Genomic DNA, 20,991 nt, shown 5'->3' on the forward strand with positions numbered 1-20,991 from the left:
TGGCCTGGGTCACACACATAGGGCCAATGGGCTGTGGTCAAATAGGCCTGGAAGACTCTGGCCAGCTAACTCAGCGGTAGAGAATTGGCCTGGTGTGTGCAAGTCCTGGGTTTAATTCCTGGCCAGGGCATACAGGAGAAGCACTCATCTGCTTCTCCACCCTTCTCCCTCTCCTTTCTCTCTCTCTCTTCCCCTCCCACTGCCAGGGCTCCATTGGAGCAAAATTAGCCTGGGTGCTGAGGATGGCTCCATGGCCTCTGCCTCAGGTGCTAGAATGGTCCAGTTGTAACAGAGCATCGCACAGATGGGCAGAGCGTTGCCCCCTGATCGGGAGCATGTGGGAGTCTGTCTGCCTCCCTGTTTCTAACTTCAGAAAAATACAAAACAGGAGGCCTAGAGAGGTGGACTGAGTGATGCCTTTTATTGCTTTTCAGGCAGTGGGGGTGGGAGGGTGCTCAGGAGCTCTTCGTGGGGCGCGCGCGCTTCCTCTTGACCATCATGGGCTTCTGGCTGCGCAGGATGGCGCTAGCCCTGCGGATGGCGGCCATGCGCAGATCTGGGCGGTACCTGTTCTTGCGGATCATGTGCCGGATGCTGCTCAGGGTGGCCCGGGCATTCTTGTTGATGGTGGTCCGCACATAGGAGGTGGCTGGCTTTCGCTGGCCTGGTGGGAAAGGGAGTGCCCCAGAAGTCAGTCGGATGGCTGTGGCCTTTAGTACACTTTCCAGGTGTGAGGGTGCAGTGGCACCTGAGGACCTGAACACCATGGCTGAGCCCAGGCCAGCAGCAGCCCCCATTCCACACGCATCTATAGGACTCTCATGGCAACCATCAGGGCCAGGACACGGGCTCTGTACAGACATCTCCTCATCACTGTGTCCAGGACACAGCGTTCACCGTCACCTCACTTTACAGAAATGAGAGCAGACACAATGGACGGGGACGTCTAACCAAAGTCACACACGTTAACAGCAGAGTGGTCAGAATCCAGGCTGCCTCTCTCTAGGCAGAAGGAGGTAAGGTGGGCACTTGGCACCATGCTGGGCAGAGAGCGAGCAGTCCTAGCACTGTAGCCACCCTGCTCCCCCTGCCCCACCCTCTTGGGCCCATGGTATCTGCTCTGAACAAGGGTCTTAAATGCCAAGCTGAAGCCTGGCCCCCATGTTGAAGTGACGGAGTCACAGAGACCCTGGGGTAAGGAGGAAGCCTGGTACACAGGCGAAGTCTGAACTCTACTGCCCAGAATTCAGCCAAGACCCCCAAGCAGGGCCCACGTTAACTGCTCACATCAGTCCTGATAGTCTGGAAAAGACCACACTCAACAATCCAAGACCAACATACTTTTTTAGGACCCAACACTCCAGAATGCAGAGTGTGGAAACGTGAGAAGTATCCCACTGGTGCAAGTGACTGGGGGCTCTTGGGCTGTGCTCCTGAGAAGGAAGGGTAACCCCCTCCAGGACAGACAGGAGTCACAGATCTGGAGTTGGCAGGCCTTGGCCACTGCTGACACGAAATGAGATGCTGACTCCGAGATGCTGACCCCTGACCCCTAACAGAAGTTGGTCCTCATTGGAGAACTGGGAAAAAACTCATTCATTTTTCTTAAAACCACAAGAACAAATGTGGTCCAGGTATGATATCACACAACTCAAAAGAAAAAACCCCCCGAACACACCCTGACCTACTTTAAGACACTAAAATGGTCCACCTATATCTAAGGTGCCTTTTAAGGGGGAAGCAGGGGGGTGCTTGAGTCTACACAGAATGGGAGTCAAACTGCTGCTTCAGAGACCATCTGTCATTTACTACAAGTGGGAGCTGGAGGGAGGCTCATCTATTTGCTTAACTTTTCCCATCAGCAGCCAGATAGAAACATCCAGTTCCATCTGGGCTGTTTAAAAACACAGGACGGTGCAATCCTGTAATTTAATGCTAATCACTACCACCAGGGCACACAGTTCAGGTCTTATTCATTTCTCCACTTTACAGATAACAAAACAGGTTAAAAAAGATCCGGCCAGCTCACACGGTGGAGGGGGAGGTGGCTGAGAAGAGAGCCAGCGTCGCAGAGGAACATCCTGATCCCCAGGAATCCTCGACTGAGTGGCAGAATGATTCTTGTCCCCAACACAAGAAAAAAAAACCCCACAGCTCTCTGCCCCGTTGGGGGGTGGGAGCTGCTGTCTGTGGGCCAAGCCGAGGGACACGCTCACCACTTCTCCGCTTCATAACGACCACCACGCCTTTGCCGTCGGCCGCCGGCTCCACGCCCACCGTCTTGCGGTGGATCAGCCCGTTGTAGCGGAAGGAGTTGCGAGCCTTCAGGTTATTGGGTTCCTGGGGGGGGGGGGGGAGAACGCATGGGGGGTCAGGAAGAGGGAGACCACCGCGTAGGCGCCCCCCACCTCCCACCTCAGGCGTCCGGGCCCCACGCACGGTGCTGTAGGTCTGCTTGTTCCTCTTGATCAGGAAGCTGGAACAGTTCCGTACCACCATCCATTGCAGGTGGGCAGACATGGCGGCAGCTGTGAGGGAAAGGAAGGGGCACTGGAAGATGTCCTAGGGGAGACGCAGGCAGGTCAACGCCGGGTCCGGGGACCTCGCCAGGACAACACGGGGAGGGTGTGCGTGGGGACCTGGCGACCGCGTCCAGCCCGAAGGCCGTCAGCACCCAGGGATTTGCTGAGGGGAGGGGCGAGTGACCTAAGGCGGCGGGGCGGAACTCAGGGGCCAAAACGAACTGCTTGGGAGAACGTGAGAAGCCCACGGCGCCTTTGGGCGGCGGGACCCGGGGAGCAGCCAAGGATGCGTGGGACGCCACGAGAAAGACCGACTGGGACAAGACTAGACGGCCACGCGGACAAGTGGAAGAACTCACTCTCACCTCCTCTCGCTGCGGTAGCCGGAGACGAAAAGAGGCACGCAAGGGGCGGGGCGACGTCTTTCATACCGACACGCATTTCCGCTTCCTGTCTGGGCACACGCGCATCATCACCTGACACTGCCTCTCCGGGGTGGCTCGGAGACGTTCGTCTACTTCCGCTATACGGTCGCACTTTGACTCGGAAACCTTCGGAACTCTCCGGCTAGAGACCCGAGGGCTTGTTCTCGGACGCACCATCACCCCACACCCCAGTTCCGGGGCCCTTCGGTTGTTTCCGGAACTCTACGACTGGGTTTCCGATTGGGTACAGCTCGAGAGTCCCCCCCCCAAGTTCCTTTCCTTAGCGGCCTCTCCCCAGGATTGCTCCCCTCAGCACTTGGCACAGGATGAGCGCTCAATAAACATTTATTTTAGCACTTCATGTTTACGAATGAACTTCGGAGTGCGTGAATTAAATACCGAAGCCTAGCCCCGAAGTCTTCGGTGCTTCCGGTCTTCTTCGTAAGCCCTCGGCTATTGCCGCTGACGGCTGGCTCGGGGAATCTTCGGAACCGCTACGCTCTTCGGAGGGTGGCCGCCTTTCTGATTGGCCCATGGCCAGTTCGGGTGTGTTCGAAAACACTCGGTCCCTTTCGGCCACATTCGGAACTCGCCGGAAGCCTCCTCGGTTCCCTCCTTCAGGGTCTTCTGAAAACAAAACTTGGAAGATTTGCGTCGAGAGAAGCTAGGCCTTACTTCTCGCAGACTGCCACGTAGGGGAGCGTGGGTTTCCTCTAAAGGGCGAGTTAGTTGGAGGAAAAGAAACTAGCCTGGGAAAGCCCAACTTGGTTCCTCCGTTCCTTTAGGGTCCCATCTCTGTTCGCTCGGCCCCCGCCCCATGCCTTGCTGCCTCTCCCTGTTCTCCCCTGGAGCCCATGTTCCTTCCAAGCATGCGACTCCCTGGAAGTCTCATTTTCCGTTCGTTTGGACTTTGTTCATTTCAGGCTCATCTTGAAGGGGGCAGGAGCCTGGCCTGATGTGCCGGAGGACCTGGCGAGTCCCCTGCCCAACAAAAGCAATGACAATACCTTTCGTCACCTCCCTCAAGAGCACCTTAAATCTGACGGTGGGGTCAGAGTCCCGTGACCGGTCCACCTTTGTGCCTTCCGTCCCTTCGCCAGGTGGTGGCGCTCAGGAGGCCCCAGGGGACCGGCAGGGTGAGGGGACCCCTCAGCAGAGCCCATGACTGCTGACACTTACGTCTCAGAGCGCTTTAGAGACGAGGGCGTCTGATCCTTTTTTGTTTTAATTATTTTTAATTTTTTTAATTGATTGATTTCAGATAGAGGATAGAGAGAAAGGTAGGAGGAGAGGGAATGATCAATTTGTAATAGTTGCTTTGCATACGTGCCTTGACCAAAGCAAGCCGGGGTTTTGAACCAGGGATCTCAACATTTTTTAGGTAAATGCTCTATCCATTGTGCCACCACAGGTCAGACTTTTTAAATTTTAAAAAATATTTATATTATTGATTTTAGAGAGAGGAAAGGAAGGGGGAGGGAGGGAGAGAGAGAGAGACAGGAACATGGAGCTGTTCCTGTATGTGCCCTGACCAGGGATTGAACCGGTAACCTCTGGGCTTTGGGACAGTGCTCTAATCCACCCAGCTATCTGGCCAGGGCCTGATCCTTGTTTGTGACACCACTGTCCCCATCGTGGATGTCCAGAAGGCCTATGGGAACGGGCTGAGCCGAACAAGGCCATGCCCTGCCTCCATTACAGCGTCCCGAATGTAGACCACGTGTTGCTTCCGCTCCTTGGGGTGCCGGCGCCGGGGGGCGCCTGTATGCGTAACCCCCAGGCCCTGCACGGAAACCCCGGCCTGGACCCAGAGCCCCGGGCTCGGATGACCTGGCTGCCTCAGGGCACACCTGGCGCCGTCCCCGACCCCGCCCCTGGCCGGGCGGCACCCGGAAAGCTCCCCGACGGGAGCCATCGCGGCGAAGAAGCAGGGGCCATGGCCGCAGCGCCCGTGGCGTCCGCCTCGCCAGGTCCCTCGCCGGGGACACCGTCCCCGCCGACCAGCGCCCCCGCACCCGCGTCCGGCCTGGGCCGCTGCCGGATGGCGCTGCTGCTGGCCGTGGCGCTGGACGTGGCGGGCATGGCGGCGCTGCTGACCGGCGTGTTCGCTCAGCTGCAGGTCCGCGGCCGCGACTTCGGCGACCTGCTCATCTACTCCGGTGCGCTGCTTGTCTTCCTGAGCCTGCTGGGCTGGATCCTCTGGTACACGGGCAACATCGAGATCTCCCGCCAGGAGCTGGAGCGCGACTACGGCCTGCGGCCCTCCGCGCTGGCCCGCCTGGCGCGCAAGCTCTCTCGCCGCTGGTCGGCGCCCGCCGCCTCCTCCGCCGCCGGGACGCGCGGGGCGCGCGGATCCCGGGGCGCGCGGCGGGGTGTCCGCACAGCCCTGCCGCCCGGCGCCGGCTCCCGCCGCGTGCGCCTGCAGCTCGTCACGCTCGAGGCGGCGCCCGCCGCGCCGGGCGCCGGCGGCACCGAGTGAGCCCGAGGTGAGTGGCCAGGAGGCGGGGCGGGGAGAGACGGAGGGGACAGATCGGAGAGATGGAGGGACCAGGGGGAAAGAGGGAGGGACCAAGGCGAGGGAGGGACGGTGGGGCTTCGGGAGAGATGGAGTTAGAGAGACACCGAAAAAGATGGAGAGATAGAGACAGGGAGAGAGAGAGAGAGAGAGAGAGAGAGAAGCAAGAAGCGAGGGGAGAGTCAGGCCCAGGTCGAGATGAGAAAGGAGAGTCTGACCTGTGGTGGAGCAGTCGTCGACCTGGAATGCTGAGGTCGCCGGTTTGAAACACTGGGCTTGCCTGGTCAAGGCACATGTGGGAGTGGTTGCTTCCTGTTCCTCCCCCCCCCCTTTTCTTTTTCTTTCTTTCTCTGTAAAAATGAATAAATAAAAATGAATGAATAAATAAAAAATAAAATGATTAGAAAGGAGAGAAGCAGAAAGTAGCAGAGTCCCAGAGGATGGAGAGAATGGGTATGAGTGCAGACTTGAGAGACACCAATGAGACCCTGCTCCCCTCACTCCCCACCCCTCAGGAGATCAGGGAGAGGTCACTGTTAGCTTGGATGTCCCTTCCTGCACACCAGCCCCCTGCCGCATCAGATCCTATCTAATCCTCAGTGTGACTGGGTCACTACTCCTCTTATCGTCCCCAGAGGTCCAGAAAGGTGCCTCCTCTTGTCCAAGGGCACACAGCTGAGATTCTTCTGACAAAAAGTCTAAAGAGAGGGGGTAAGAGTGGCATCAGACTGGGACACAGAGGACCCAGGTTTGAAACCCAGAGGTTGCCGGATTGAGTGCAGGTTCACCAGCCTGAGCGTGGGGTTGCTTGGCTTGAGCATGGGATCATAGACATGACCTCAAGGTCGCTGGCATGAGCAAGGGGTCAGTCTACTGTAGTCCCCCCTTAAAGGCACATATGAGAAAGCAATAAATGAACAATTAAGGAGCTGCAACAAAGAATTATTGCTTCTCATCTCTCTCCTTTCCTGTCTGTCTGCCCCTATCTGTCCCTCTCTCTGACTCTGTGTCTCTGAAAAAAAAAAAAAAAAAAGAGTGGGAATGACCAACTGAGGCGGGAGAGTGATGGCGGCGCAGACCAAGGTGCGGGGAAGGCTCCTTCCCTTCCCTTTATCCCCCCACTACCCTCTATTCGCTTTCCTAAACACACACTCTCCACTGTGCACTCCTCTGCTCAAAGACCTGCTGTGGTTCCCCATGGCCCACTGGTTAAACCCAGGCCGCTCACTGCCTTGTGGGCTTGCCATATCTCAGCGCCACATCTCCTGCCTTCCCTGCAGTCATGATGACATCCCTCAGACCATGGACAGCCAGGCTTTCACACCAGCTGGCCTCTGTTCATGTCCTCCATGCAGCAGGAGTGCCACTGCTATCTGGCCTCCACAGAAAACTTCCCATTTGTCCTTTAAGATCCAACGCATCTGCCTTTCTCTGGGTCTTCATATTGTGGGTTCCCCATGATTGCTTGTGTCATTGAGTGCTGTGTCTGCATGTGCTGGTACTGTCTCTTCCACCCAACAGGGAGTCCCTTGAGGGTGTGACCTGGGTCTCTGGGGTCTGTGTTCTTAGCACTTCCTAGCAAAAAGTGAACCCAGGAAATCAGAGGTTAATGATTAACCTGGTAGGTGGGTGGGTGGATGGATGGATAGATGGATGGATAAATGGATAGGTGAATGGAATGGTGGATGGAGGGATAGGTGAATGGATGGATGGGTGGGTGGATGGATGGATGGATGAAGAGATTGGTGGATGGGTGGGTGGATAGATGAATGGATGAGTTCATGGATGGATGCATGCATGCATGAATTAGTTAGTTGATGGATAGGTGGGTGGATGGGTGGATGGGTGGATGCGTAGATCAATTGATGGATAGTTGGATGGATCAGTTGATGGATGGATGGGTTGGTGGTTAGGTAGTGGATAGAGAGATGAATAGATGAGTTGGTGGATAGATGGCATGGATGGATGTAAGATGGATGAATAGGTAAGTTGCTTGATGGATGAGTGAGTGGATGTATGGATCAGTGGGTGGGTGGATTGGTGGATCAATTGGTGGATGGATAGATTAGAATGGATAAGTTGGTTGATAGGTAGATGTGGTTGGATTAATGGGTGGGTAGATGAATTGGTTGATGGATGTGTGGATGGATGTATTGGATTGTTTGATGGGTAGATAGGTAAATGGATGTTCGGCTGGGTGGTTTGGGCAGATGGGTAAATACATGGATGAGTGGATGGTTGGGTTTGTTAATGGGTGAATGGATAGGTGGAACAAATGGATGGATGAGTGACTAATCAGTTTCTCAAATGGGGATTCTATAAAACAATAAAATCCTAATGTGTCCTAAAACATTCTTTATATCTGATGAATCAACTTTTCTTTTTTATATCCACAACAATACTAGTCATATGCCCTCCTTTGTGAGAATTGAGAAAATAGTCCCTCCAATTATAGGCTTTGTTCTGTGGTTCAGGTGAGGAAACCACTTTCAGAAAGAAGGAACAAGCTGTATAATAGGTGAAGCATGAGCTAACACACTGTTTGGCATATAATGCACATGAAGGACAGAGAACTTTTAAAAAACTTTTCCATTGATTTGAGAGAGAGAGAGAGAGAATGGGAGAGGGGGGTAGGGGGAGAGAGAGAGAAGTATCAACTTATTGTTTCACTTACTGTATTTCCCCATGTATAAGATGCTCCCATGTATAAGATACACCTTAATTTCAGGGCCCGAAACTTTGGGGGAAAATGTATTACGTAAAGTTATTGAACTGAAGTTTTAGTCATCATAAAATTCTTACAACTCCTCATCACTTTAAAAACTCCCCTCCATTAGCTTGTCCTCATCCGTGTCTGAGGATGAATCACTGTCTTCATATATTGCCTCATCCTCAGTTCCATCTATAGCATTGGAAATGCCACAACCACTATATAAGATGCACCCAGTTTTTAGACCCCAAATTTTTCGGGAAAGGGTGCATCTTATACATGGGGAAATACACTCATTTTTTCATTTAATTGTACACTCATTGGTTGCTTCTCCTGTGTCCTGACCAGAAATCGATCTCATGACCTGGGCATGCTGGGATGATGCTCTATCCACTGACTTACCCAGCCAGGGCCCAGAGAACTTGAATTTTAACAGAGAGACTTGTGGGTCCTGGCTTTGTTTTCTCCCCTCCCACTCTGGGACCAGAATTAGTTGAGTGGCCATACAGACCCATCGCCACCCTTTGTCATTTGTCCCCTCTCTGTCTTCTTTCTCCGCTGTCCCTGTGTCTCTGTCTCAGCCTCTCTCCCTGTCTCCTGTTTCTCTTTCTGTCTTCGTGCCTCTGTCTCTCCCGGTCTCTCATTCCCTACCTGTATCATTGTGTCCCGGTGACTTAAAGTCACATGCGTATGGCAGTAAATCAGGACATGGAGGAATGGGGACCCCATGGGCAAGTGTGTGAGTCCAGTGGGTCAGGGGCTGAAGCTGGTGGAAGGGGTTTCCCTGCCTCCCCCAGCCCACTTGGTGGTAGGTGCAGGGAACGCAAGGGTTTGGGTTCCCCAGTAACAACGCCCTCCCTCCTGCAGACAAACCCACGGCCCCACCTCCACCTGTCAGGACTCGACTGAGATGTGCTGCTTCCCCCAACATCATGTGGCCATCAGGATGCCTACCTGTGCTCCTCTGTCGCCTGGATAAATGGCTGCCTCCCAGTTCTGCTTGTCTCTGTGGGAGGGACATTGCTGGGGCTGGGGGGGGGGGGGTCTTGGGGGGCGGCCATAGTGGAGTAGGTCACTTTGACATGCACTTGAGAATCCCAAAGCCACTGGGGACATAGGAGCTTGGCTTCACCAGGATCTCAAACCCAGACCCACACTCTCAGTCCAGACCTCCCTCTGGCTGGGCCCCTCTGTTAGTGTGGGGCCGTCCCAGACAGATGGAGGGATAGATTAAGTAAGACTTGTAAGGTATCTATTGGGGTAAAAACTTAGGGAGGGGAGGTTGGTGTGGGTTTGACACTGAGAAAGAAGAGGGGGAGGGAGGGAGAGCCAGGGTTAGGACAAGTTTTTTGGTGGGATTTTTTTTTTTTTTTTGTATTTTTCTGAAATGAGAAACGGGGAAATAGAGACTCCCGCATGTGCCCAACTGGGATCCATCTGACAAGCCCACCAAGAGGTGATGCTCTGCCCATCTGGGGTGTTGCTCTGCTGCAACCGGAGCCATTCTACTGAGGTGGAGGCCATGGAGCCATCCTCAGTGCCCGGTCCAACTTTGCTCCAATGGAGCCTTAGCTGTGGGAGGGAAAGAGAGAGACAGAGAGAAAGGAGAGGAGGGAAGGTGGAGAAGCAGATGTGCGCTTCTCCTGTGTGCCCTGGCTGGGAATCGAACCCAGTACTTCCACACGCCAGGCCGATGCTCTACCGCTGAGCCAACCATCCAGGGCCAGGACAAGTCTTGAACGGGAGCACTTTTGGGGAAATTTCCACCAGAGCTGAAGTGGTCTGCTGGGTGGGGGAGGCTCCTGTCCTGCAGGCACCCTTGCTGTGCTCAAACATTGGTGGGAGTGTCTTCCCTGTGGGAAGAGAGCTGAGAGGTGCCTACCCCTGGCTGTAACAGCCCCCCCCCCCAGCCTGGTGTAGGCTACCCTCCCTCATCTGAAGACTCCCTTCAGTCCAGGTCCCCCATAATCACAGCACAGACCCCCCTAGTCGGCCTGGGGGCCCCCATCAATGCAGGTCCCCTCAGTTCACATCCTCCCCGCTTACACCCCCCCTCCAGATCCCTCCTTTCAGACCCAATCAGTTCACACCCCCTTCCTGGGGTCACAGCCCCAAGCACGTGTACCTGGCCCACACTCCCTGCTTCTGAGTCTCTTCCACCTCCAGTTCTCAGAAAAGAGACCACGTGTCTGTGTGCTAGCTCTTTATTGAGGGGGCTCCCCTATCCCTCATCCTCCCCTTCCGTTTCCTCGCCTCCTTCACTCATCCCAGAGCCGTCCATGGAGCTCTTCAGAGGCACGGTGACTGACGTGCTGCCCCCGGACGACTTGGTCCCCATTTTGCCCTTCCGTTTGCCTTGGGATAACCCTGAGACGGTCCTGGACGGGCCGCGTTTGCCCCGCAGGAACCCTGGGAGGTGCAGCATGTGCTGGCTCTCGGCCCACCTGCCCGGGAGGGGACACGCTCAGCCTTGGCCCTCCTGCCGGCTCCTCTGGGGGGGAGGGGAGACCGCCCGAGGCCCAGCCCCACTCGCCAGAACAGGAAGATGGTGCAGATCAGGAAGAGGAGGCCAGCACACGTCCAACTCAGCGCCCACATGTGTTTGATCCGCATGTTCTCTGGACAGAGTGCGCGGAAGAGTTTGAGACCCCAGAGTTCCGCTGCCGCCAGCTTCCTCCCCGGGGACCCCCGTCTCTCAGGCACTCACCGTCTGGCCGCTGGTGGTAGCAGACCCCGTCTCGGTAGCAGCATCGTAGACGCAGACAGAGATTGGGGTTTTTGATGGCCGCGTTGCCCCCACAGCTTTCGCGGTCCCTCGTGTTTCCTTCACAGCCTGGGTACCAACCACGCGTGGCGGGCTTTGTCACAGAGCCTGCCCCCGGGGGGGCCGTGGAGCACCAGGATGCCAAGGCCAAGTTCCGGGGCTGACTACCTTGTGCTTTGTACGGACCCAGGATTCCAGACCTCCAACCCCTGCTCCCTCAGACCAAGGATAGACTCCTCCAGCCCCTCCTTCCTCAGACCACGGAGTCTAGGTCCCCAGCCCCTCCCCTTTTGGACCCAAAAGTCTAGTCTGGGTTCCTCCCATCCTTGGGGACCCAGGACTCCACTGCTCACTCCATGGATAGAAGAATCCCTGGATTCCATTCCCATCTGTGAAGGAAAATAGAGCGGGTCAAGTGCTGCATGGAGAAGGAAGAAGCCCTGCCTGACCTGTGTTGGCGCAGTGGATAAAGCGTCGACCTGGAAATGCTGAGGTCGCTGGTTCGAAACCCTGGGCTTGCCTGGTCAGGCACTTATGGGAGTTGATGCTTCCAGCTCCTCCCCCCTGTCTCTCTCTCCTCTCTCTCTCTCTCTCCTCTCTAAAATGAATAAAAGAAAAAAAATTAAAAAAAAAAAAAAAAAAGAAGAAGAAGAAGGAAGAGGCCCTGGCCCTGGCCGGTTTGCTCAGTGGTAGAGCATTGGCCCAGCCTGTGGAAGTCCCGGGTTTGATTCCTGGTCAGGGCACACAGGAGAAGCACCCATCTGCCTCTCCACCCTCCCCCCTCTCTCCTTTCTCTCTCTTTCCCTCCCGCAGCCAAGGCTCTCTTGGAGCCAAGTTGGCCCAGGGGCTGAGGATGGCTTCATGGCTTCTGCCTCAAGGTGCTAGAATGGCTCCGGTTGCAACGAAGCAACTGCCCAGAGGGGCTGAACATCGCCCCCTGGTGGGCATGCCGGGTGGATCCTGGTGGGGTGCATGCAGGAGTCTGTCTTCCTCCCCCCTTCTCACTTCAGAAAAATACAAAAAGAAAAATAAAAGGCCCTGCGCTCAGCTCTCTCTTCAGTCTCCCTCACCTACTGAGCCCTGCATCAGCAAGAAGAGACTCAAGGCTGGGACCCCATAGCCCACCATGTCGCCTCCCCAGACCCCTGGGGCCTCTGTGGGGAGAGACCTTGAAGGCCATTCCCCAGCAACCATCTGGGCCCCGCCCACCTGCCCCCCCCCCCCCGCAGCCCTCCCGAGTTCTAAGTTCTGTTGCTAGGGAGCCCCCTCAGCCGAAAGAAAGGAGGAAGCCAGTGTCACACTAGCCTGGTCAGGCCTGGTTGCTAGGGAGTTGCTTTCTTAGCACACAGGTGGGAAGGGGCTTTGGGAGTGGCGTACGGGTCTGTCTGGCCTCCTTAGGGACCTGAGTAGAAAGTGAGTGGAGACCTAATTAAAACCTGTCCCCCTTTACCTAACAGGACCTGAGGAATAGGCACCAGAGCCTATCTCTGCTCACAGAGACTTTGTTGCCAGGGTCTGCCCCCTAGTAACCAGGGGCTAGGGGGGGCTGAGGCTCAGAAAACATCGATCAGCCCCACTGTTAGGGAGGCCCCCTTTGCAACTAGGGACCGAGGAGGGCAAGGAAACAGCGGGGGTCGGACACTTGCTCAGGAGTCTCCTGGTCTGGGGGGGCCCCCTGATGGGGAATATGTAACCAGAGCAGTCTGACCACACCTGTCAGGTAGCTCTCAGCGCCTAGGGGTGAGGGCGCCGGTCTCCCCACCCATCAGCAGAGAAAGGGGTCCAATGGAAGGTCCTCAAACATCTTGTTGATGCAGGGACCGGGTTGGGATGGAGTCCCCAGTTCACCCCAAGTGAACCCCAACTCAGCCTTGCAGCAGCTCAGGGAGGAAGGGGCTCAGCCCTCCCGGAGCAGAGAGTCTTTGTGTCCAGATTCCTGAGTTGGAGGGAAAAGGGACCTGGGAGCTGGGACACCTGGATTAGAGAGAAGGGGAGGAGGGGGCCAGGACTCCTGGTCTGAGGGAGGAGAGGGCCAGAGACCGGGTCTGAGGGCAACTGTCCAGGAGTCTAGACCCCATTTCGCGGGAAACCCTGTGAGGCTGACTCCATTGTGTAATCTGTAAACATCCTGGTGGGGGCTGAGTGGGCCCTGGGCTGCCTCCGTCAGAGATGACACAGGTCAGAGGGGGCTCGGCGGGGGGCCTTGGGGTGGGGGTCAGAGGGGTTGTGAGGCTGAGGCCAGGCAGCTGCTGCTGACCGTTTCCTGTGTCAACATCATCTGGACCCACTTCCAATTCCCGGGATTCCTCAGGGATCAAGGAGGGGGTGGGGGGGCGGGGCTGCCGGGCCCTGGACCGCGGCTTGGGATTGGGGGGGCCCCACCTTCACCGCTAATGACAGGTTTGGGCTGCCTTTGCGGCCTGCCTGCCCCGTCACCCCCCAGAGGCCAGACAGGACCCCCCAGGGACAGACAGACGGACACACACAGCCTGGGACCTGCTGACCTCATACCAGCCAGCCCTGACTCGCCTGGGGGCCAGCACATGAACGGGGACCCTGGGCTCCCTCCCCAGGTCCCTGTGGCATCTCCCCACTGTGTCCTTGACCACTCCTCAGAGCCCCAAGCCCCAGGCCCACGTCTGCCCCGAGTGTTGGCCTCTCAGCCTCCAAGTTTGTCTCTCTGCGGCTCTGGGTGTCACTGGTTTTGCATCTGTCCAGTCTTGTCACCCAGTGCCCTGTCTCTGTTTCTCCTTGCCGTCATCTGTCATTATTTAGGATTCCCCAATCCTACCTCTCTCCTCCTTGCCCTCCCTTCCACACAAGTGTCCCGAATGTCCTCAACTGTGGGGAAGACCCAGGAGTCCTGAACAATGCCACCCCTTCTCCTGTAGCCTCCTGCAGCTGCCCAGGGACCACTGACCTGGCCCCAGACTCCTGGCCTCCCCCAACAGAGCACTCCTCCGATTGTACTGTGGGACCACATTTGTCCCCACCTTTCTGGAAACCAGGGTTTAAGGCCTGGACTTCTGACACCTGGGTCTGAGGAAGGGGGATGGGGAGGGGCTGGGGGCTTCTATGACCAGGTCCTTATTGTTGCTCTCAGGCTGGCCCCAGGCCCAGTCCCCCATCCCCTCAGGCCGGTCCATCCCCCAGGCTGGTGGCCTGAGTCACCTTGGCTGGCCCTCGCCAGTCTGGGGGGGCTACGTCAGTTCTCCCCTCACTGACGCAGCCTCGGGCCCCCCACGCTGACTCAGCCGGAAGCAGGCCCCCTGAGGGGTGGAGACCCAGTGGTCAGAGGCCTGGGTCCCTGTGGGAGCAGGGGCCGGGGAGGGCCCCCAGGGGGCTGTGGAAAGGGTGGCCGTGACAGTCTGAGAGAGAGAGAGAGCGCGTGTGCTTACCTGAGGCGATGAGGTCATATCCCACTGTGGGGGGGCTGTGACCTCACCTCCCTGGGGACCTGAGCCGTTGCCCCCCTAGTGGTGGGGGATGACTCCAGCTGCCATTCATCCCCAGAGCCCCCCTGCCAGCTCAGCTCAGTCTGGGGGCCAGGGCAGAGAGGGGGGTCTGCAGGGAGACCGTTGGCTTTGCGTGTCACCTTTTCTGTCTCCTCACTGCCATTCCATCTTTACCTGCCTACCTGGGGCAGCAGGGTGGGGTGCTCCTGCGGACATGGGTTCTGTCTCGGTCCCCCACTGCTCTGCCTTGAGCCCCCGTCTCACCACGACCACATACACCTGGCGCCCACCCCCTGTGGGACTGTGTCAACATTGCTGTCCCCTGAATCCCCCCTCTATCCTCCAATGCGTCTGTGTGTGTTCCCATTCCTGCAGGGCACCCAACAAGCCGGCCTCCCTCAGTTCCCCGCTGAGCCGCCCTCTGCACGGTTCCCTCACCCTTGCTCTGTCTGGCCTACAGGCCACATCAGTGTCTCTCTCGGTAGCCACCTCTTTTTCTCCATCTCCCCGAGTGTCTTCATAAAAACCAGCACAAACAGCAATGGTTCGCATTCATTAGGAGCTGAACATGTGCGTTGCATGAATGAACTCTGTCCACACCAAGGCGTCTGGGGGGGATGGGTTAGTGTGCATACTCAGCGACCCACAGTTTCACAGGGGAAACTGAGGCACGGAGGGTCGCAGGCTGTGGCCGGAGGTACCCCCTCTACGGTGGCCTGACTCCATGTCTCTCTTGCCCGATATCCCTGCCTCTGGTTCTCGTTTGCCTTCCTGTCCCAACCTGTCACCTGGAGAAAAGCTCTCCCTCGCTCTGTGTCTTGCGGCCTCTCCTGATTTGCCACCAGGCCTTGGTGTCTCTGTGAGTCTCTTCTGTCCTCTGCTCCTCTCTCTCTGAGACATTATCACACACACACACCCCCCACCCGGGCCTCTTCCTCAGGGGGTCACTGTGGGTCTCTCCAAATCCCTCCTGCCTCCTTCATCTCTCTGATTGCTGACTGCAGAACCTCTCCTCTGGGAGTCCCTGGTCCTCTCTGCTCCTGCAGCCTATCTCCTAGCTGTGAGCCATCATCTCTCATTCTCTGCAGCTCTGCCCTAAAGACCCCATCTGTGCAGGTGTCTCTTGAATCCGTGCCTGGGTCCTAGTCTCTCTCTCTCTCTCTTTCTCTCTCTCTCTCTCTCTCTATATATATATGTGTGTGTGTGTGTGTGTGTGTGTGTGTGTGTGTGTATGTATATATGTATGTATGTATCTGCCCCTTGGAGTCGCCCCCTCAAAGAGTCCATCTCCCCAGTGCCCCTCCCCCCACCCCTGCCTCCCCACTTCTCCGCCTGTCGTGGTGCAACCGACCCCCGCCCGCAGCCAGGGCGCAGCGCTACAGCCGTGTGTGTCTGCCCCGGGCGGGCAGGCGGCAGCCGGCCGAGGAGGTGGAGGGAGGGGACGCCAATGACCTCACCAGCCCCTCTCCGACCACCCCCCCTCCCTCCCTTTCCCTTTCAACTTTTCCAACTTTTCGTTCCGTGCCCTCCTCCGAGCAAAGGCGGCGTGAGCCCTGCGAGGACGCTGGGCTCCGTCTGAATGGAAAAGGCAGGCAGGGAGGGTGAGTCAGGATGTGTCAGGCCGCCCTCCCCTGCCGCCTGCCCCCCGCCCGCCCGCCTCGGCCCCCTATATAACCCCCCAGGCGAACGCACTCCCTCACTGCCGCGGCCCAGGCTGCTCCCCGCACATGCCTCCCCGCCCCAGGCCGAGGCCCAGCTGACCCCAGGGGCTCCCCTGGCAGAGGACAGGGAAGGGTTAAAGGCCCCCCGGCTCCCTGCCCCCTGTCCCGGGGAACCCCTGCCCTGTGGGGACATGAACAGTAAGTTGGTTCCCGTTCCCGGGTGGGTGGGGGAGGACACGGAGGGAGGGAGGGAGGGACCGTTGGCGGGGAAGGTGGGGTGCGGACAGACAGCGGAATCGGACCGACAGACCAGACAGGAGAGCCGGAGGGCGCGACGGGTAGGTAGCCGCGGAGAGGCGAGGCGAGTCCGGGTAGACAGAGGCCCGGGCGGGGTGGGCAGAGGGAACGGGGGATGGAGATGCACAGACTAGACAGACACAGAGGCAGATGCAGCGAGGTGACCCCCCAAAGGCCCAGGAGGAGCCTCAGGGAGTCAGCGGGGACAAGAAACACACACACACTCAGGGAACCCCCGACAGAGAGGCTGCACGGGGGAAACTGAGGCAGAGAGCCCAAGGAGGTGAGGACCAGGAGGAAGAGGAGGACGAGGGAGAGAGAGGCAGGGGTGCAGACAGGAACGGGGCCACCGGACGGCTGCGGACGGATGGACAGCGGCGGGAGCGGCCCGGGGGCGGGCTGGGGGTGTGCGGCGGGAGCGAGGCGGCCCGGGGGGCGCTGATTGGCTGCGGGAGGCTGGGGGCGGAGCCCTGGGGGATGGGCTGCCCGAGAGACGGCGCCCTGAGTCCCGGCGCAGCGCGGCGGCTCCCGCTCTCCGGGCTAGGTGTGCCGGGGCATCCCGCGCTGCAGCCGGCCCTCCGCGGCCCACCTCCGGGTCGGGGGGGACTCCCGGAGAGGGTCTCGGGCCTCCCGGCCTCCGGCCCGGGCTCCCTCTCCCGTTCTCAGTCCGGCCCGGGTTCTCGGGGCCCGGGGAGGGGGCAGGTTCTGGCCTGTGCCTCCCCCTCATGCCCCGCCCCGGGGCCCAGATTCCGGCGTCCGGGGGCGGACGGGAGACGCCCGGCCCGTCTACCCGCCCGGGGCCGCGTCTGCTCCGACGGGCGGGGCAGCCAGAGCGGGAGAAGGAGAGGAAAGCCCGCCCCGGCCGGCCGGCAACCTGCCCTGGGCGCTCCGCCCTGGGACGCAGGACTCCTTCCTCGGACCACCAGTTCCCCCTGAGCCCTCCGCCTTCTTCCGCCCTACAGGTGTTTGCTGCCTAGTCCTGGTCGCGCTGAGCCTTTGGCCAGATAGAGCCGCTGCCCCAGGGCCACCTCCGGGCCCCCCGAGGGCTTCCCCAGACCCTCGGGCTGAGCTGGACAGCGCCGTCCTGCTGACGCGCTCCCTCCTGGCGGACACTCGGCAGCTGGCCGCACAGCTGGTAGGAGAGACCGGAGAGGATGGGCGGGGGCCCGGAGGAGAGTGACCGAATCGGGGGAGGGATCTGGGCTTCCCCGGGTTGCCCAGACAGGGCCGGGAGGAGTGTGAGGTCTGTGGAGGGGAAGAAAGGACACGCCCCTCCCCGCAGAGCCGGGCAGAGTCCCGCTCCAAGCTTTTTCTTTCCCCCTCCAAGAGAGACAAATTCCCAGCCGACGGAGACCACAACCTGGACTCCCTCCCCACCTTGGCCATGAGTGCAGGGGCGCTGGGAGCCCTGCAGGTAAGAGCAGTGCGGAGGGACGGGGCGGAGATGGGAGCGGAGCCGTGGGGGAGGGCGTCCCGGGGCGGTTAGATGCTGGCGGGAGCCTGTGTCTGGTGTTCCTGACACTTTCCGCGCCCTGTCCCCAGCTCCCGGGCGTGCTGACAAGGCTGCGGGCAGACCTGTTCTCCTACCTGAGGCACGTTCAGTGGCTGCGCAAGACGGGAGGCCCTTCCCTGCGGACCCTGGAGCCCGAGCTGGGGGCCCTGCAGGCCCGGCTGGACCGGCTACTGCGCAGGCTGCAGCTCTTGGTAAGAGCTTCCTGCTCAGAGACCCTTGCCCTGAGTGTCCCCAAGATCGTGTGGTGCTGAAACCCTGAGGGCCCATGCTACAAAATCCTGCCAGGAAACTCATCATCTCAACCCCTAAAACTCAGAGACCCCACTCTCTTGTGACCCCCAGAACTCTCACTTGGAAGTCCTAAGACTTGACAGTCCAAACCATCACCACGACGCTGAGATCCTGGCCCCAAGCCACCATGTTCCCCGCCCTGAGCTCTGGAAACTCTGAACCTCCAGACTCTCAGATTCCCAGACCCTGAGATGCTGGACCAGAGTCCCTGACTTGGCAAACCCCAGACCTACAAGAACCTAGACTCTGAGGTCTGAAACTATAAGACCCCAGACCCTGAGCACCAAGTCCCCAAGATTTCAGAACCTGGTTGTGAGCCCCTGAGACTCCAAGTTCCCAAGCTCCAAAGCCACAGACCTAAGACCCTAAGATCCTTGGCCCAGACCCCAAAGACCCTGTAGCTCCAATTCCAGGCCCCAATTCTGTGACTGCCACACTTGAGACCCTAGCCCTTACCCATGAGTCCTTGAGATTTAAGACCCCAGCCCTGAGATCCAGGCCCAGCACAAGATTTGAGTCCACGGTACCCAGCCCTTACCCAGCACCAGGATCTCAGCCCCGACTCTGTAGACCTCACCCTCAACCCTTTGGACATAGCCCTGGAACCCCAGCTTTAAGACCGACCCCCCCCCCACCTTTTAAGCTCAGCCTCCCTTTTTTTTTTTGAGAAGTAAGGAGGCAGAGGGACCCACCCAGCATGCCCACCAGGGGGCGATGCTCTACCCATCTGGGGTGTTGTTTCATTGCAACTGGAGCCATTCTAGCGCCTGAGGCAGAGGCCATGGAACCATCCTCAGTGCCCGGTCCAACTTTGCTCCAGTGGAGTCTTGGCTTCGGGATGGGAAGAGAGAGATAAAGAGAAAGGGAAGAGGGAAGGGTGGAGAGGCAGATGGGCACTTCTCCTGTGTGTCCTGGCTGGGAATCAAACCTGAGACTTCCACACATCGGCCAATGCTCTACTGCTGAGCTAGCTGGGCAGGGCTTCAGCCTCCATTTTTTGAACTCAACATTCTAAACTCCCTACCCAGACACCCACCCCAAAGGCCAGGGACACTCTGGAAATGAGCAGCCTGGACTCCCAAACCTGATTCAACAGAGGTTCCAAACACCCTTTCCTGGACCCCTGCTGCACCACTGTCTTGTTGCTAACCCTCTGTCCTCTTCCAACAGATGTCCCGCCTGGCCCTGCCACAGGCACCCCCTGACCCACCAGCTCCACCCCTGGCCCCACCGTCCTCAGCCTGGGGAGGTATCCGGGCGGCCCACGCAATCCTTGGGGGGCTGCACTTGACGCTGGACTGGGCGGTGAGGGGCTTGCTGTTGCTGAAGACTCGGCTGTGACCCACCACCCAGAGCCACCGCCAGACCTTATTTATTTATTTATTTTGGGACTGGGGGTATGGCAGCCAGAGGACCCACCCCCCTCCACCTAATCTCCCCCTAGTTAGAGACAGTCCCTCCAGGAGACTTGGGCGGGGACATCTGTGCCTTATTTATACTTATTTATTTCAAGGGGTGGGTGGGAGGCAGGTGGACTCAGGGGTCCCCAGTGGGAAGGGACTAAGTAAGGATGCAGATTCTTGAATCTCTAAAGCAGTCTGGTCCCAGTGTCTCCCTGGCCCCCACTCCTCTGGGTCCGAGCAGGAGTATATATATATTATTTATTAAACTATTACTTTTTTGTGTGTTAGGGTGGGGAGGGAGGGGGAGAGGAGGCCTGGGTTTTTGTATAAAAACGTGAAAAACCTTTGTGAGATGGAGAAAGGGAAATTAAATTTGTCAAATACATGCACTAAGAAGCTGTTTCAATTGGGGAACTGTTGGTTGGGGGCTGGACACAGAGGGTCTCAGGGCATGGAAAGCGAGGGATCCTGAGTGGGCAAGGCCATAGAAGGGAGACCATTCGTGCCCCAGGGACCCTGAGTCCTGTAAGGCAGGTTCTGAACCTCACCGGGTGCCCAGCACTTCATAGGCATTCAATAAATATTTTATTTTATTGATTGTTTTAGTTTTATATTTTTTATTTTTATTTTTTGAGAGAGAGAGCAACATCAATCATTTTGTTCCACTCACTTACACATTCATTGGTTGATTCTTGTGTGTGACCTGACCTGGGATCCAACCCACAACCTTGGCGTATCTAGACAATGCTCTACAAAACTGAGCTACCTGGCCAGGACGGCATTCAATAAATATTTAGTGGAAGGCTTCAGACGGTTCCCCTGTGATTGACCGACAGTGCTCACACAGGGCAAAGCTGCAAGCTGAAGGTCTTCCTGATGGCAGTGTTCACATCAACAAATTAAAAAAAGCAACCTAGGCCTGACCTGTGGTGGCGCACTGGGTAAAGCATTGACCTGGAATGCTGAGGTTGCTGGTTCGAAACCCCAGGCTTGCCTGGTCAAGGCACATATGGGAGTTGACGCTTCCTGCTCCTCCCTCTGTTCTCTCTCTTTCCTCTCTCTCTAATAAAAATGAATAAATTAAAAAATAAAATCAATAAATATTTAAACAAAACAAAAATACAACCTAGGTGTCCAACAGTGAGGGATGGTGAAGTAATTTAGATATCCTGTGATGAAACGTCCCCAACCACTAGAGGGTGCTACAGGGGCTGCTCCAGATGTGCAAGGAGCAGGCTGCAAACCACAGCGTGATCCCCGTTTTGTGTTTTTCTCTGTATATATGGTTGTGTGTGTGTGTGTGTGTTTAATCCTAGAAGGAAATATACCAAAATGTCGACAATGGCCGCCTCTGGGTAGCAGGTATGGGCTGGGATTGTGGGTGATTTTTTTTTTTTTTACAGGCACAGAGAGAGTCAGAGAGAGGGATAGACAG

General features: G+C 57.5%; 4 protein-coding genes across 5 annotated transcripts; 2 read left to right on the top strand and 2 right to left on the bottom strand.

Moving 5' to 3' along the window:
• Positions 1–406: 406 nt before the first annotated feature.
• Positions 407–3,016, bottom strand: RPL28 (ribosomal protein L28). Of its 2 annotated transcripts, none has more exons than XM_066271002.1 (4): positions 2,888–3,016; positions 2,440–2,528; positions 2,217–2,340; positions 407–664 (listed from the first exon to the last, which is right to left on the bottom strand). In XM_066271002.1, the coding sequence occupies exons 1-4, from the start codon at positions 2,961–2,963 to the stop codon at positions 456–458; spliced, it is 498 nt and encodes a 165-aa protein (XP_066127099.1). In that variant the 5' UTR covers positions 2,964–3,016; the 3' UTR covers positions 407–455. The 2 variants fall into 2 exon arrangements, with proteins under 2 accessions (XP_066127099.1, XP_066127098.1); XM_066271001.1 differs by having other exon boundaries at positions 2,882–2,904.
• A 1,193-nt stretch (positions 3,017–4,209) lies between these two features.
• Positions 4,210–9,165, top strand: TMEM238 (transmembrane protein 238). Its single transcript, XM_066271000.1, has 2 exons — positions 4,210–5,433; positions 9,040–9,165. Exon 1 carries the CDS (start codon positions 4,629–4,631, stop codon positions 5,424–5,426), a length of 798 nt encoding a protein of 265 aa, XP_066127097.1. The 5' UTR covers positions 4,210–4,628; the 3' UTR covers positions 5,427–5,433; positions 9,040–9,165.
• An 82-nt stretch (positions 9,166–9,247) lies between these two features.
• TMEM190 (transmembrane protein 190) lies at positions 9,248–12,140 on the bottom strand. The gene is made up of 5 exons (XM_066271003.1): positions 12,007–12,140; positions 11,290–11,325; positions 10,880–11,005; positions 10,706–10,790; positions 9,248–10,616 (listed from the first exon to the last, which is right to left on the bottom strand). The coding sequence occupies exons 1-5, from the start codon at positions 12,128–12,130 to the stop codon at positions 10,394–10,396; spliced, it is 594 nt and encodes a 197-aa protein (XP_066127100.1). The 5' UTR covers positions 12,131–12,140; the 3' UTR covers positions 9,248–10,393.
• Positions 12,141–17,460: 5,320 nt separating this feature from the next.
• IL11 (interleukin 11) lies at positions 17,461–19,762 on the top strand. The gene is made up of 4 exons (XM_066265235.1): positions 17,461–17,484; positions 17,677–17,763; positions 17,892–18,053; positions 19,324–19,762. Exons 2-4 carry the CDS (start codon positions 17,734–17,736, stop codon positions 19,492–19,494), a joined length of 363 nt encoding a protein of 120 aa, XP_066121332.1. The 5' UTR covers positions 17,461–17,484; positions 17,677–17,733; the 3' UTR covers positions 19,495–19,762.
• The last annotated feature ends 1,229 nt before the right edge of the window (positions 19,763–20,991 follow it).

This window comes from Saccopteryx bilineata, chromosome 3, assembly GCF_036850765.1.
Source record: "Saccopteryx bilineata isolate mSacBil1 chromosome 3, mSacBil1_pri_phased_curated, whole genome shotgun sequence".
NCBI lineage: Eukaryota > Metazoa > Chordata > Mammalia > Chiroptera > Emballonuridae > Saccopteryx > Saccopteryx bilineata.

Coding starts and splice junctions, on each gene's coding strand:
- IL11 (XM_066265235.1), top strand. CDS start 17,734: ATGAGTGCAGGGGCGCTGGGAGCCCTGCAG. Junction 17,764..17,891: donor GGGCGCTGGGAGCCCTGCAG/GTAAGAGCAGTG, acceptor CCCTGTCCCCAG/CTCCCGGGCGTGCTGACAAG. Junction 18,054..19,323: donor TGCGCAGGCTGCAGCTCTTG/GTAAGAGCTTCC, acceptor CTCTTCCAACAG/ATGTCCCGCCTGGCCCTGCC.
- RPL28 (XM_066271002.1), bottom strand. CDS start 2,963: ATGCGTGTCGGTATGAAAGACGTCGCCCCGCCCCTTGCGTGCCTCTTT. Junction 2,529..2,887: donor GGCTACCGCAGCGAGAGGAG/GTGAGAGTGAGT, acceptor TTTCCCTCACAG/CTGCCGCCATGTCTGCCCAC. Junction 2,341..2,439: donor ACAAGCAGACCTACAGCACC/GTGCGTGGGGCC, acceptor CCCCCCCCCCAG/GAACCCAATAACCTGAAGGC.
- TMEM238 (XM_066271000.1), top strand. CDS start 4,629: ATGCCCTGCCTCCATTACAGCGTCCCGAATGTAGACCACGTGTTGCTT.
- TMEM190 (XM_066271003.1), bottom strand. CDS start 12,130: ATGGTTGCTGGGGAATGGCCTTCAAGGTCTCTCCCCACAGAGGCCCCA. Junction 11,006..11,289: donor GGGATTCTTCTATCCATGGA/GTGAGCAGTGGA, acceptor GTTGGTACCCAG/GCTGTGAAGGAAACACGAGG. Junction 10,791..10,879: donor CTACCACCAGCGGCCAGACG/GTGAGTGCCTGA, acceptor CACTCTGTCCAG/AGAACATGCGGATCAAACAC.